This window comes from Oncorhynchus nerka, linkage group LG10, assembly GCF_034236695.1.
Source record: "Oncorhynchus nerka isolate Pitt River linkage group LG10, Oner_Uvic_2.0, whole genome shotgun sequence".
In the NCBI taxonomy this organism is placed as follows: domain Eukaryota; kingdom Metazoa; phylum Chordata; class Actinopteri; order Salmoniformes; family Salmonidae; genus Oncorhynchus; species Oncorhynchus nerka.
The window spans coordinates 41,380,250-41,395,471 of NC_088405.1; the positions used below are offsets into that span (position 1 = coordinate 41,380,250).

The following is a 15,222-nucleotide window of genomic DNA, read 5'->3' on the forward strand; positions in this document are numbered from 1 at the left end:
CCAACTAAATCAATGTTAATTATGAACTTTTGAAATATCATTACATTCATGTTAGCAGATATTAGCTTTACTTAAACATACCGTTAGATGATACATCTCTACATTTACATTGTATTGCAATTCCCCAAAACTGAAGTGCACAAAGAAAGACAGGTAGTCGTCAATAGAAAACAAAAACATATCAACATCACACTGTGAGATTCCTGAATGTCTATGGAGAAGTTCATTTAGTAACCCGATGTGCTCATTGATGATACCTTTCAGTGAAAGTAGTGGCAAACCATCGAAACATCAGTGAAATGACAAAAGCCCTTAGATCTTCAGGCAATATGATAATATGGTCCTCACACTCCATCTCTCCCTCCCCACCCATCTCTCTCCACTCATCCCTCTCTTCCAACCTTATTACACACACAGTCAGCTGAAGACAATCATGCCTCACTCCTCCTCTCCTCTTATCCTAAGATGCAAAGCAGGGCTGACTGTCTGTCCGCATCTCACTTCTCACCTTTAAACATACATCAGTCACTCACCATACCAGACAAATATACTGTAAAATACCTCCAGAACACACAGTTCAATAATACTGAGATATATCCAGATATATTGTATACAGTGTGTGTATGTGTGAGAGAGAAAGAGAGAGAGAGAGAAGGTGTGTGTGTCTGTGTCTGTGTCTGTGTCTGTGTCTGTGTCTGTGTGTAAGCATGCACATGTGTGTGTGCCGTGTGTGTGCCATGTGTGTGTGCCATGTGTGTGTGTTTGTGTGCGTGCGTGCGTGTGTGTGCACGCGCGCGCGAGTGTGTGTGTGTGTGTAAGAGTAAGATTGCGTGTGTGTGCATTTGCGGGCCCATGTGTGTATGTGTGTGTAGGGAGAGTGAAGAGTGAAGAGTCACTTGCATTGACTGACTGAGGCAGCAACAGAAGGCGTGCAGCAGGGCAGCAGCTTGAGGAATCTCTGCTTTATAGTCTTTTTACTTTTGATGGTGGGAGTGTTACCTGTAATCACCAACCATAGCAGAGGTTAGACATAGAGCACACAAAGACACACAAAGAAAGAAAAACTCACAGACGCAGGCCTGACATGCACACCCACAACCATGCACACACACACACACACACACACACGCACGCACAAACTCACACGCATGAACGCACACGCACACACGCACACACACACACACAGCATAAGCAACATGCAACTCATTAAAGCATGCACAGCAGTCTCCCATAGTAAGGGCAACGGTTCGGTTTGCTGACCTGGCTTTTCTAGGACGGGCGTGTGCGTCCATTTCAGCTGATAGCTTACATCACCATACACAGACCTCTACGGGTGAGTCATTGGCAAACACAAAGAAATAATTAACATTCAGTATGAAGCCATAATTATCTTCAGTCTGAATGGACTACAGGAAACTGAGGGAAGGGCAAAAGGGTTCTTATGAGTTAAAAATCCACATTTACGTGACCTTTTCAAAGATTTCTAGGAATCAATGCAACGCAATTTCTAGGCAATTCCTAGACTACCAGTACAATATTTTTTGATAGACATAATGCCTCCTCGAGAATAGCCATATGGTTAGCCTGTTGAGCTCAAGCCCAACTCTCTACTCCAGGCGTTTTCAAAGTCTGAGACAGTGGCCTCCCTTCAGGGAACATCAATACAATAATTTCCATTATATACATGTATATATATTATATATTACATTTTGTTTTAAAATATATAGTTGCAATGAAACTGTTAGAAAACAGCTTTATTTTATATTTCTTTGGACAAAACTTAATGAACATGCAACATACTTTAAATCAATAAAAGTGCTTTCAAAATATACAGTTAATTCAGTCTAAAAACGTTTAGTTGTTGTTTATTTCACAAAGTATGTCATTGCCCTTTTAAAACGCTGTTGCCCCTTTAAAAGCTCTGCGACAAATTCTGGTTGTATGCATTTTTTAAACGATGCCATGCAAGCAATTTTAGGAATTGTGAAATAAATGTGGTAGCACTGGAAAGCTGGAATACCCCTCATTTTAAATGGAGCCACCAAACTGCTTTAAAATGTGTGTTTTCCCCGCGATTGTAACGAGAAACAGGTCTAATATTTATTCATTATTAGAGAACCGAATACAGTTATGCTGAATCCCAAACCAGTCCCTCTGCCCTACATTTGCACGTTCACGCGCAGCCCCGCCTATTTGACCAAGCCAGCAAGGCTGCAGGCTCCAGAGAAAAGTGGTATCCCAACATGCACCGCAAAATGTTTGGAGTTTGTGCAATTTCATACAGAAGAATGGAGAGGTGGGCGTAATTCTCTGACGTGTGTTTGTTTGTGTCTGATTTTGAGGTTTGACACATAAAACAAATTAAATAACCCCCAAAATAATTGTTTAACTGTTAATGAGGTTAATATCTTGTGTAATTTAAATGTGGAACATCAATAACAACATTCACAGGTTGGGTAGGTTACTTTCTAAATGTAATCCATTACAGTAACTAGTAACCCCCTGGTGAGGCGCGCCTCACACTTTGAAAACATCTGTGTTAGATCAACATTCAGCAGGACCTTGATCAAATGACTCAAACCCAACCAGTCCTCACATTTGAACAGATCAGAATTCAACCACTAGAACTCATCCATCAGAACTCGTCCACCAGAACTCCAAAGTCATCCATCAGAACTCCAGGACTCATCCTTCAGAAGTCATCCAACAGAATTCATTCATCAGAACTCATTCATCAGAACTCATCCACCAGAAATCAGCTCATGTTACTCACTACGCACCCTCAACCCACTGACCACACAAACAGCACAAGTACAACCCAAGTTGGAACCAAGAATAATCACAGTGCAATTCGAAGACACAATCAGTAAGAATCAGACCTGGTACTGTCAGAGCGAAGTCATACTGTATCCCTGTGTGTTCTAAAGGTTAAGGCAGAGAGAAGAAGAGAGCACCTGTATTGTATGACCTGTAACTATACCAATAAATTAACACACCTCTGAATGAACACACGCATGCGCACACACACACACAGGTTGACACAATCCCTATTATGTACTAAGGACAAGCTGTTGATCTGCTGACCGTGTCACTCCCTGTCTTCCCCATAAGCTTTCTGTCCCACCCCCTACAGGTATGCTGCCAAAATAGGCAGTACGGGGTTAGAGATTGGAGCAAAATGTACTGACACACACCCACCCACACACACACACAGAGAGTAGCCTTGGGAGACGGGATGGAGTGTGTGTGTGTTTGATCTGACCCACGCAGGGACATCAAAGCCATTATGGCCACCAGGGCTGAGTCAATCACACACTACTCTATCCCTAGCCAAAATGCATGCACTCACACGCACGCACGCACACACACACACACAGGGTGACATTATTCCCTACATACATTTTTTTTTAATCAAATTTGTTTTTGAGGGGAGATCAGCTTTAACATTGCAGATAGATTGTCTGCATCATTTGCAATCCCCCATATATACAATATATATATATATACACTGTACATACTGTACCAGTCAAACGTTTGGACACACCTAATACTCATTTAATGTTTTATCTTTATTTTGAAATGTTGAAAATCATTAGTTCCTTTCTTCCGGTAAACCTACACCATATGCTCTGTCTCCCCAATAACCTATTACTCCTTCATCTGCCGGGGTCAAAGAAAAGACAAAGAAAGGAAATGTAGGGCGCGGTTAAGTAGAGGCCCTGCAGTTTGGCCCTGATTACAACTTCCCGAAGGTTCTGAAGTCTGTTGGTTTGTCCCCCACCACACAGTACTTCTTGACTTATCCACTTTCTTAACAGGTTAACATGATACATCTGTTTTTGCTTCCTTCTCCCTGGCTGACAGATGAGGTAGTTCACAGGCCCCATTTTCTGCAGCACCTCGTAGGGACTTCACCATGTGGCCAGGAATTTACATTCCGTCATGGGTACTGACACCATAACCCGATCCTCTGGGGCGAACTCTCGGGTTGAACGAGACGGTTGTCGACTTGACTCTGCTGTAAATGTTACTTCAATGGGCATTACATGGTTTATTCTATGTGTTCTATGACAGGGTTCTGGGGGCTGGGCTGTTGTTCCCAGTTCTCCTTTGTTACATCTAACAATCCACTGGGCCTGTGGGAAAACAGTAGCTCAAATGGGGGAAAACCAGTGGATGCCTGGGGTACTTCTCCTATAGCAAACATCAAAAACGGCAGCAGCTGGTCCCAGTTTTGCCGAATCCCGCTCCGTGGTCCGTCTGAGCATGGATTTCAGGGTTCTATTGAATCTCTCGACTAGGCCGTCGGTCTGTGGGTGATATACAGAAGTGCACAGTTGTTTGATTTGAAGCAGTTTACAAAAATCTTTCATCACCTTAGACATGAACACCATACCTGGGTCCATCAGGATCTCTCGGGTAAACCTACCCTGGAGAACATCTGTAGCAGTTCTCTGACAATGCTCTAGGTGTTGGCACTGCGCAAGGGAATAGCCTCGGGATACCTGGTGGCATAATCCACTACGACCAGTAGATGTTGAAAACCTTTTGCAGACCGTGATAATGGTTCAATTAAATCCCTAGCAATTCTATCGAAGGGCGTGTCTATCATTGGCAACGGGATTAAGGAATTGTGTAAATCAGGAAGGGGTGAGGTTCTCTGACAGTCAGGACACACCTGGCAATATCTTACCGCATACACCCCGGCCAGAAAAAGCGTTGTAACACCCGTTCTTGTGTTTCTCTCCGTAAATGTCCTCCCAACAAGTGGTTATGGGCCAGGTTCAGCACTGTCACATGAAACGGGGTTGGAACCAACAGCTGCTCCACTGTGATGTCATTGGACTTTGATACCTGGTATAAGAGATTGTTCCTCATGGAAAATGGGGAAAGGTGAGTACATTAGCACGATTTACAGGTACACCATCTATTACCTTGACATTCTGTCTGGCGTTCTGTAGTGTGGGGTCTTCTATCTGAGCAGTACCAAACCTTCCCCTATACTGTGTTAACTCAGGAGGAAAAATCTGATGGGCATAAGAATTTCCAGGCCCCTCGGCCTGTGCTTCCTGTTCCTCCTCTTCCACCATTTATGGCCCATTTATCCACACTGGGTTTCCTGCCTCTTCGTCGTGTCCTTCCCCTTCTTCTTCCAGGAGAACTCTAGTGTCGGCTACAGGATGCGGGCAGGTAAGTACCAATTTGTTAACTTTCGTTTCATAGGTCAGATAGTTCTTTGGTAGCGGTTTTCTTTTCTTTTCACTGGAAAATGTAAATATCGCCTGGCATGCCCTATTATCTGGCACCGTCATCTCCTTCGTCCTGTAGTCTTTTCCACAATTCTTGAAAATATGGACAGTCGTGACCTAGTAGCACGGGATATGGTAGGTTCTCAATCAATCCTAGGTTAACTCTGAACTGCATTCTGGTGGTGTTAATCTCTACATCTGAGTTTGGGTAGGTTTTGGTGTCCCCATGAACACAGGTGATGTCCCTGGTTGGAGAGGCAGTCCTCTGCGGCTGGGATAATAGTGATGGTCTGATGAGGGAGACCATGCTCCCGGAGTCTAGAAGAGCATCTACTTCTTTCCCTTGGACCTGTACCCAACTGAGGTGTGGTGGGTGGCGGTGGGCTTGGACATGGGCTGAAATGACATGGCAGTGGTGTAGATTGGAAATGTGGAACAGCATAGGTTCCTCCTTCTTGGGACAGTGCCATGTGATCTGTCCTATTTTGCCACAGTGGTAGTACTCCCAGGTGTCAGTATCAACCCCTCTATTCCTCACCTTTGCTTCAGGTTGGAAACCCTGGTCCTGGCACCCACATTCCCCATCCGCTCTTTGGATTCTTCCTTTCCAAACCCGGGGAGTCTGCAGTTGAGATTTCTTGCTTCCTCCTTTGAGGCCTCCCTTTTCCTGGGTGGTTCTGTCCAGACGACTGGGTTTGAGCAGTTTGTCAGTTGCTCGACACCTCTCAATGAGGTCCACCACTCTGTCTGCTGTGGTGGGACTGCCCTGGCTGACAACCTTCTTTAGCTCGTAAGGTAAGGCCATGTAGTGGTCAATCACTATTCTTTCCACAATGCCCCCAGTACTGAGGGTTGCGGGCTCCAGCCATTTTTTTGCTAGGTGAACCAGGTCAAATATCTGTGACCTGGGTGCCTTCTCGGGTTGATACGTCCAAGTATGTAAGCGCTGGGCCCTTAAAGAAACAGTGACTCCAAACTGTGCTAATATTTCCTTCTTCAGTGTGTCATAGTCATTGGCTTCTGTTGCTTCCAGATCAGATCACGCCTGATGTGCATCCCACAAAGGAATAGAGCCAGTATTCCTGAAATTGTATCTGTGGCCATGCCTCTCTTTCTGGCGTGCGCTCAAATATCTTTAGGAAAGCCTCAACATCAGGTGTCATTTTCTGCAGATATCGACTGGCCACAATGGTCTGTTGAGCAATGTTCACCGCAGTGATTTCAGCAGTTAACTTTTGTATGTCCATATTAACCTGCAGTTGACACTTCATTTGTTCCTCCAATAAGAGGCGTTTCGTTTCCGCTTGCTGCCGATTGGCTTTTTGTTGCATGCTATTGGAAGTGGCTAATTGCTTCAACAGATCTTCCATGGTTGTCTCTCCTTAAAACTGTGTGTGTGTGTGTGTATCCTCACAGCCTGCTCACATTCTCCACCAATGTGGCGGTTTCGGCGCCAAGATCTTTGTAAGACAGGGTTTACGCATACAAACACACACCACCAGTCCAAGTAAAGGGTTAAACCGGTTTATTATTATCAGGTTTTGGCAGCGTTCCTGATATACCAAACTCAAAACAAACTCATCAGTGGAAGGTCCTCCAATCTTGGACTTTGGGGGTAAAATCCTTGTTTAAAATCATCAGTCCCTATCTTCCGGTAAACCGCCTTCTCCACTGTACGCTCTGTCTCCCCAATAACCTATTACTCCTTCACCTATCGGGGTCAAAGAAAAGACAAAGGAAGGAAGGAAATCCAGGGCGCGGTTAAGTAGAGGCCCTGATTGGTTTCACCTGTCTGCAGTTTGCCTCTGATTCCAACTGGAGACAGGTGTGGTTGTTCTGCTGCAGTCTAGAAGGTTCCCCATGAGCTGTCCATGGTCCTACCTCTGGTAAATACTTCTCATTGCTTTCTGTGGTCCTGGCAGCCAGAAAACAAAGAAACCTTTCAGGCACATACCGTCCTTCCACCCACCACACAACCCCTGAAACCGCTACAATACATACACATACATATGAAATAAATATACAGAAAACAGCAAAAAAAGTAACGTCCTCTTACTGTCAACTGCGTTTATTTTCAGCAAACTTAACATGTGTAAATATTTGTATGAACATAACAAGATTCAACAACTGAGACATAAACTAAACAAGTTCCACAGACATATGACTAACAGAAATGGAATAATGTGTCCCTGAACAAAGGGGGGGGGGACCTGCAAGTTCCCAAACATTTCTGGGGGGGATGGCCCAAGCCTCACCCTCCGATCCAACAGGTCCCAGACCTGCTCAATGGGATTGAGATCTGGGCTCTTCGCTGGCCATGGCAGAACCCTGACATTCCTGTCTTGCAGGAAATCACACACAGAACAAACAGTATGGCTGGTGGCATTGTCATGCTGGAGGGTCATGTCAGGATGAGCCTGCAGGAAGGGTACCACATAAGGGAGGAGGGTATCTTCCCTGTAACGCACAGCATTGAGATTGCCTGCAATGACAACAAGCTCAGTCCGATGATGCTGTGACACACTGCCCCAGACCATGATGGACCCTCCACCTCCAAATCGATCGTGCTCCAGAGTACAGGCCTCGATGTAACGCTCATCCTTCGACTATAAATGCGAATCTGACCATCGCCCCTGGTGAGACAAAATTGCGATTCGTCAGTGAAGAGCACTTTTTTGCCAGTCCTGTCTGGTCCAGCGACGGTGGGTTTGCATCCATAGGCGACGTTGTTGCCAATGGTGACCTGCCTTACGACAGGCCTACAAGCCCTCAGTCCAGCCTCTCTCAGCCTAATGCATATATTCTGAGCATTGATGGAGGGATTTTGCAATCCTGGTGTAACTCGGGCAGTTGTTGTTGCCATCCTGTACCTGTCCCGCAGGTGTGATATTCGATGTACCGATCCTGTGCAGGTGTTGTTACACGTGGTCTGCCACTGCGAGGACGATCAGCTGTCCGTCCTGTCTCCCTGCGCTGTCTTAGGCGTCTCACAGTACGGACATTGCAATTTATTGCCCTGTCCACATCTGCAGTCCTCATGCCTCCTTGCAGTATGCCTAAGGCACGTTCACGCAGATGAGCAGGGACACTGGGCATCTTTCTTTTGGTGTCAGTAGAAAGAGAGTCAGTAGTTAGTATAAAGGCCTCTTTAGTGTCCTAAGTTTTCATAACGGTGACCTTAAACACACACACCTTTTAAAAATATATTTTCCTTTATTATTTTCCACTGACCCTACCACCCCTCCCCTAATTGGAGTAAACGAATGAACAACAACACTTAGGCTTCTACTTCCAGCTTATACATACTATATACATGTTTTGGACACAATCTACATAACTATGGTTATATTTTGTTTGTTTTTACTCCTATCCTACTCCCATCTATTTCTGAAGACCACATATTTACCACATATTTTTAAGTGTGCTGGAATGGTTGTATCCCCCATATATATATATATATATATATATATATATATATATATATATATATATATATATATATATATATATATATATATACAGTGGGGAGAACAATTATTTGATACACTACCGATTTTGCAGGTTTTACTACTTACAAAGCATGTAGAGGTCTGTATTTTTTTTAATCATAAGTACACTTCAACTGTGAGAGACTGAATCTGAAACAAAAATACAGAAAATCACATTGTATGATTTTTAAGTAATAATTCCTTAAAAAGGAATACATTTTCCGCCTCTTCCATTTTTGAAGTAATGCTGCAATTAGTTGGTTGTCATTTTTGGTAGAGCAGACACTTCCTTATATTGTTAGCTGCATGTGTGGCATAACTCCACCAGTCCTATTTATGATATCATTTACAAAGACTATAACTTTATTTTTATAATGTTATTTTTTTAATCAAATAGTATATTTGAGTTTAACCACATTATTTGTTGTATTATTCTTCTGTCTTTTCTGGTGGATTAAAACTAAAATTGCACCCAACTTTTAAAACAGCTTGTTTTAAAATAGCAATATTTTGGAGATTATTTCATTTTCAATTAACCAAAAGTCACAAGTTTTAATCTGAATAAAGGGAAGATGGCCATTCTTGAACATGGGGATGAGACATTCTTACTAATCTGCTAAAGAACCAGTTCGGATTTAAGTATAACATTTGTTTGACTGAGTCCTTAAGTTTTTGCGAATTCATATTCCTTGCATAAATAGGACCATTTAATTTTGTCTGGCTTGCCATTCCAAATAAAATTGAATATTTGGGTGATGGTTGCTGATAATGGGCCTCTGTACGCCTATGTAGATATTCCATTAAAAAATCAGCCGTTTCCAGCTACAATAGTCATTTACAACATTAACAATGTTTACACTGGATTTCTGATCAATTTGATGTTATTTTAGTAGACAAAACAAATGTGCTTTTCTTTCAAAAACAAGGAGATTTCTAAGTTATCCCAAACTTTTGAACGGTAGTGTACATTCCAATTACAAGGACAAGCAATTGATGAAATTAACCTTAACGTCTCAAATTAACGAATGTCCGGAAAGCAATTGTTTTGTGTCGTTTCGGCTAGCTCTGCCTTGTGTTCCCTCGAGGGCACCTATACACAAACCATGTTTTGGAAAAACGTGTCTGCTATTACCCTCAAACGGCTGTAATCCATGGCCAACTAACCATCTAGGAATCTGTCCATTAGTAATATAAAGTATAGACAGCTCATTAGGCACAGAGAAGAGTGAGAGAGGAAAAATAGATGTAGACACAAGCTAGGTCATCTAATTGGTGACATATTTTCATGCAAATTTTCTAAGATCTGCATTAAAAAAACATTTTCCCACCAGAGATGTGTTTCTATCAAACTGACTCGTGGCAGATAAAAGGCTGTGCGTGACGACGTAGTGCACATAAAATAACTTTTTGCGAAAAGTTAAATGCGGTTTCATCGCATTTTCAACTCTACTGATTGTTTTCTCATAAAAAAATGTGGGCTATATAGTGAGTGTGCCCACTCTGAAATTGGAAAGTGCGCTCTAGCCACAGCGCTATCTTCTCACTGTTGGCTAAGAGCACACGTATAGCTTATATATGAAGAGATTATTATTATTGACAAAAGAGCAAAATTATTTTTAGTTGTCAAACTTCAGCCATTCATCGATTATCATGTCTTATGACATAAGACCCACGATAGTTATTGGAAAGGAGCGTCAAACTCATCACCTTGCACTTTCACCACCCTGTGAAGTTCCGAAATAATTTATTTAATCTGTAGCCTAATAAACTGCATGCTTTCCTGACGAGTCATAGTGGGAGGACCACACAACATGTCGTTTATTTCAATATGATGATTAATATATCAATATTTGCACATAAAAGCATTTCCATCAATATTTCTCACATATTTAATTTTCCAGATACAAAAAGATCCCACCTTGTCTAGCGTATTTTGTTTAGTCGACATTTGGAAAGTGTACCGAAAAATGTACGCAAGCTCGATTTGACACCCAATGACCTGAATTACAGCCATTAAAGTCCACCATTTATCAGACAGATTAAGGATTGAGTCTTCTTGCCATACATAGACATCTCTCCCACACCCTAACCCTCTCCCTAACCTCAAGCCCCTCTGTACCCAGCCCATAACCTTGCCTCTTCTCCTACCCCTATCCCTGTCCCTAACCCCCCCACCCTTCCTGTCCTTTAACTATATCTGTCCCATGTTTCATACCCAGCCCTCAGCCCCCTGTATCTTACCTCCGGAGGAGAAATCGATGAGCCCCAGGAAGTGCATCAGTTTGAGGGAGCTACAGACCACCAGGAGTATCCCCACTGTCTGCAACCCCTCCATCTCCCACACCTCACGGAAAAAAATCAACTGCATCTTGACACACTGTCCCAGAGATGGAGAGATCTCTCCTTTCCCTCTATCTTTCTCTCGTTCTCTCTGTCTGTCCGTGTCAATCCAAGAGAGCCCCCCTTAGCTCAGAACCCCTCCGGTCCCCCAGTCGCATTTATATCACTCTGTCCACCTGTTCTCTCTCTTTTGTTCAGTCTCCCACTATCTGCCAGTAAAAAGTCATGGCACGTCCACTAAGGTCAGAAGTGACGACGATGTTGAGACAAACTCCCTCTATCCCCTCTCTCCTGTCTGTGGTAGGTAATATTGACAGTATAGAGTTGACTGTCCGTAGTAGCTGCCCTGTCAAGAACAGCTCACAGGTGGTTGTTAGTCAAAGCCTTGATGCCTCAGAGGGCACAGAGAAGGTTCTCCGTAACTCAGCCGCCCTCCGATTGGACCTGTCAGCCAGCCTCGTCAACTATCATCAATCGTCCGTAAGTCCAGATAACAATTGTTAAAAGTTAGACGAACACTCCAACGCCATTAACCAGAGTCGAGAGGTGATTATAGTCCACTGTAGTTCTAAGGTATATCTAAGGTTTATTATTTTACTCTCACTCCTATTCGTCTACCTATAACCGTTTCTTTCTGTCATTCTGTTTGTTTCCCTTCCCTCCCTCTCTCCATCCCCTCCTGCTCAGTCCCTCCTAGTGTGTAATTGGGTAAGTGGCATGAGTTTGGATAGAGGTAAGGAAGAGCTAGGAGAGAAGGATGAAATAAGGAGGAGAGCTGGGAGAAGGGGAGAGAGGGAGGACAGAAGAAGGAGGAGAGGGGAAGAGGGAGGAGAGAAGAGACAGGATAGCGGACTCGGGAGAGGAGAGGAGGGAAGGAAAGCAGAGAGATCACTTCAGAAATGCCGTGAGTCTGTGAGGAAAGGGGTGGAATGGGGGAGTGAGGAGAGAGACCGACATTTGGGACTGGCGTGACGCTGGCAGCAGTGGGCAAACTCACGGATGTGTCTCTCTTTACTATGGGTGCTTCCCTTTCACCTACACAAACACACATACCCACTTGCAGGCCTGTATGTCCCAGTGAGCTGTAGTGTGTGTCATTGAGTGAAATCTGACTCCAGGTGTATCATGTCTTTGTGCCAGTAAGATGCCAGGCCTCAGGTTGTTTAGCTTGGCACCTGATACACGGATGCAGTAATAACACCAGAACACCCAACTAACCAAAAACTGTCACCAAACCAACAGTTAACCAGAATGACATACCGACCACAGTGTACCTTACCCAGCCAAACTAAGCAGAGACTGACAAACTAACCACAGTTAAACTAAACAGTCAAGATAGAGTAAGTGGCCAAAACTAAACCAAACCAAACCAAATTCAACCAACACCAAATGACTCAACTAACCAGGAAATCTATTGCTGTACACTGAATCCTAAAAAAAAGGTGTCTGACTTTACAGCAGAAAGAGAAATACATTATGTCACAACCGTTTAGATACACGATATGGGACACTATCAACAAGTGGAAATACAATCTCAATGAGAGCGATGGAACTGGGGAGGAAGAGTAAAAATGTACAAGGGATAAGATGGAAAGTGGTTTGCGGGACAGGGGTGTGTGTGCGTGGGTGTGTGCATGCGCATTTGTGTGCGTGTGTGAGTGTTCTCAATGCATTTACATTAATAATAAGGGACCAGATGAAAAAAGGGGGAAACAGAGAGTTGAGAAAGGGGGTAGAAGAGTAAGGAGGACTGGTCTGCCAGCTCAGTGATTAATGCTCCACAGGCTGTATTGGAACTAAGCTCCTCAGCAACAGCACCTAGTGACCACTTAACACTCAGCCACACCAACGAGCAACTGAGGGCTCCAAGATTCAGTCCTTGCTAAATCAGATAACCTTGGCCAACACACACACACACACACACACACACACACACACACACACACACACACACACACACACACACACACACACACACACACACACACACACACACACACACACACACACACACACACACACACACACACACACACACACAGCCATTTTGGAGAGAAAACAGTGTGGTGTCTTAAGCTAATCAGCCAGACTATGTATTAGTTATGATGAGGGATACTTTGCCTGCAGCCAGCCAGACAGAATAATTGAAAACCTCCAGATTTAGACTTCTATCTGTGCAATTATCCCTCTCAAAGATAATAAGCTAATTAAAATGTCTAGGTGTGTGTGTGTGTGTGTGTGTGTGTGTGTGTGTGTGTGTGTTTGTGCACACGTGCGTGCGTGTGTGTATAGGTGAGAGACAGAAAGGGACATTGACGAACGGTGCTCAAAATACAGTAATGAGTTCCAAATTACTGTAAATGAAAGGCGAGATCAATTTCCATAGATCATTAGCTTTAGGTATTTTTAAATAGGGATCTAGGACAAAATAGATGAATTACATTAACTCGGCCCTTTTGGCATGAACTGCATAAACTGACAAAATCTGATTACAAAGTAGGAAAAATCTTCACTGTATTCATAACAGAAACATGCACCACACGCGCGCACACACAGGCACAGAGGCACTCGGCTGGCAGCGTTGAAAAATCTGCTTTGAGGATGTTCTGCCTTTTTAGAGTCACGTAATCAAAGTTGTGTCAAAGTCTTCTTTCTTGGGCAAAATTCAACATTGACTGGGGAATTCCTCTGATCAAATGATGTTCTTTGTTGCTCACGCAATTTTAATTGTGCATAATACATTTGCCATGACAATCAATAATTAATTCATGATTGGAATCCACTAATGCTCCACAAGAGGGCAGCGTTGTGTAAATCAAATGAAGCATTGCCATTAACATTTGTATGCAACAGTGATTTGTCAGTCTAACTTCTACCTCGTTTTTTTTCCTGCCTGCCTGTCTGTCTGTCTGACTGCATCTCTGGCTGCCTTGCCTGTCTGTCTCTTCTCTCCCTTTCTGGAACAGTCCTCCATTCAGATTATGACTGCACAGACAAACAGTGGGAAGACAATGAAGGATCAGAGGCTATAAAAAAAACACGTGCACGCACGCAGGCACACAGGTACGCTCGTACAGCACAGTACAGCACAGTATGGCTTATACTGAAACAATTTATTTGTGTTATGTTGGTGTTAACGGTTATGATGATGATTATCATATCAGTACAGGTGCATCAAAGCTGGGACCGAGAGACTGAAAAATCAAATAAAATCAAATCAAATGTTATTTGTCACATACACATGGTTAGCAGATGTTAATGCGAGAGTAGCGAAATGCTTGTGCTTCTAGTTACGACAATGCAGTAATAACCAACAAGTAATCTAGCTAACAATTCCAAAACTACTACCTTATACACACAAGTGTAAGGGGATAAGAATATGTACATAAAGATATATGAGTGAGTGATGGTACAGAGCGGCATAGGCAAGATACAGTAGATGGTATTGAGTGCAGTATATACATATGAGATGAGTATGTAAACAAAGTGGCATAGTTAAAGTGGCTAGTGATACATGTATTACATAAAGATGCAGTAGATGATATAGAGTACAGTATATACATATACATATGAGATGAATAATGTAGGGTATGTAAACACTATATTAGGTAGCATTGTTTAAAGTGGCTAGTGATATATTTTACATCATTTCCTATCAATTCCCATTATTAAAGTGGCTGGAGTTGAGTCAGTGTGTTGGCAGCAGCCACTCAATGTTAGTGGTGGCTGTTTAAAACCTGTTAGGGATGATGCGAATTTTCGCAGCTTTTTGTAAAAAATCGCGCAACATTTCAACGTCCTGCTACTCATGCCAGGAATATAGTATATGCATATGATAAGTATGTGTGTATTAAAAACACTCAGAAGTCTCTAAAACTGGTTAAATCATGTCTGTGGCTATAACAGAACGTGTTTAGGAGTAAAAATCCCAGGGAAAACTGTTCACCAAAAACACAAAAAAAAAATATTCATCCGCCAGTCAATGTATTGTCTAAGGCGATAGAAAATAGAAGAGGTTCCGTTGACAATGCCTACAGCTTCCACACGATGTCGCCAGTACTGGCATTTCCTTGCAGGTTTATCCTTGGTGGGATGACGTATAGGCACTTCCTGTCTTGGGGTGCACCGGAGGAAGTTATGAAAGT

General features: G+C 43.1%; 1 protein-coding gene across 3 annotated transcripts in view; it reads right to left on the reverse strand.

The window, feature by feature from the left end:
- Nucleotides 1-15,222, reverse strand: part of LOC115135332 (Kv channel-interacting protein 2) — a 182,716-nt gene that overhangs the window by 13,524 nt on the left and 153,970 nt on the right. The window contains exon 2 of one of the 3 annotated variants that reach the window (XM_065023378.1): nucleotides 897-999. The exons of the other annotated variants lie outside the window; for them this stretch is intronic. Within the exon in view, the coding sequence (XP_064879450.1) occupies nucleotides 897-999 (103 nt within the window). The remainder of the gene's footprint in view (nucleotides 1-896; nucleotides 1,000-15,222) is intronic. 3 annotated transcript variants of the gene reach the window in all.